The sequence below is a fragment of the Zeus faber genome (assembly GCF_960531495.2).
Source record: "Zeus faber genome assembly, chromosome: 9".
Classification (NCBI taxonomy): Eukaryota; Metazoa; Chordata; class Actinopteri; order Zeiformes; family Zeidae; genus Zeus; species Zeus faber.
The window spans coordinates 12,700,659-12,701,947 of NC_137197.1; the positions used below are offsets into that span (position 1 = coordinate 12,700,659).

The following is a 1,289-nucleotide window of genomic DNA, read 5'->3' on the forward strand; positions in this document are numbered from 1 at the left end:
CGCGCATCTCTGCTGTTGCAGTGACGACTGTGTCTTGAACTCTAAAAAAAGAAAGAGAACAAAAGTGAACCGCAGCGAAAAACACCGGCAACATTTCTTTATTTTATTTTTTTCAAGTCCCCCACCCCACCGTGCCACAAACACGCTCGCGATGAAAGGAGACGGCGTTTCTCAGACGAGACGTGTGCCGACGCGGCTCTGAAGCACATCGCGCACGTCTCCCCCGTCTTGTGTTTGCGAAACGGAGCCGGTAAGATGCTGTGGTGGCTGCTGGCTCTGGCCGTGTGGACGGGGCCCCGACCGGCGCACTGCTCCCAGTCCAACGAGCGGAGAGTCGTCGCCCACATCCCCGGGGACATCATCATCGGAGCGCTGTTCTCAGTTCATCACCAGCCCCCCGCCGACAAGGTGTGTGTTCCTCCTGCGTGTACCGTCAGTTTCGATAGAGGGTCGGAGTGTGTGTTTGCTATCGGCCGGTTTAATTCTGGCGGCAGTCCAGCCGTTTCTCCAGACCGGATGTTCGGCTTAGGTGCTCCCACCAGGAGTTCAATGCAAGTAATGGGGGACAATTCCACAATCTGCGTTCAGTGCAAAAACTCACCCCGCAGCGGCCTGATCTTGCAAGTTCAGGGTGTTATTTTAATGAAATATGTTTGGTTTTATTGCTGAATTCGCTGTACTACATGAGGGGCGACTACGTGAGGGCTAAGGGGTATAAAACAGGGATAAACTTGAAAAATACTTTCCACAACTATCGTTTAGTGTTTAAAAGGAGAGGAGCTGTGAAAAAACTAAATAAAATCGCCGGAAAACATTTCAAACCGTCCTCTCTCCCGAGCCTAACGACGCTGCAAAAACAAATCATAACAACGAAAAACTGCAACTTAACCCGGCCATGCCCTTTACAGGTCCACGAGCGAAAGTGCGGCGCGGTGCGGGAGCAGTACGGCATCCAGCGCGTGGAGGCCATGATGCACACGCTGGACCGCATCAACGCCGACCCCCACATCCTCCCCAACATCACGCTGGGCTGCGAGATCCGGGACTCCTGCTGGCACTCGGCCGTGGCCCTGGAGCAGAGCATCGAGTTCATCCGGGACTCGCTGGTCTCCTCGGACGAGGCCGAGGAGCTGGGCGGAGGGCTGGCCTGGGGCGGTGGCGGGGGCGGAGGGGGAGGAGGAGGAGGAGGAGGGGGAGCGAGCTTGAGTTGTGCGGACCCCGCGGCCACTCCCATGCGGGGGAAGAAGCCCATCGTGGGCCTGATCGGACCAGGCTCCAGCTCGGTGGCC

The 1,289-nt window shown here is 56.9% G+C and overlaps 1 protein-coding gene across 1 annotated transcript in view; it reads left to right on the forward strand.

The window, feature by feature from the left end:
* Positions 1-255: 255 nt before the first annotated feature.
* Positions 256-1,289, forward strand: part of grm5b (glutamate receptor, metabotropic 5b) — a gene marked incomplete at both ends in the record, with an annotated part of 56,156 nt that continues 55,122 nt past the window's right edge. The window contains 2 exons of the mRNA XM_080006922.1: positions 256-408; positions 909-1,289. The exon at positions 909-1,289 is cut by the window's right edge and continues 81 nt beyond it. Coding sequence (XP_079863048.1) covers positions 256-408; positions 909-1,289 — 534 coding nt within the window. The remainder of the gene's footprint in view (positions 409-908) is intronic.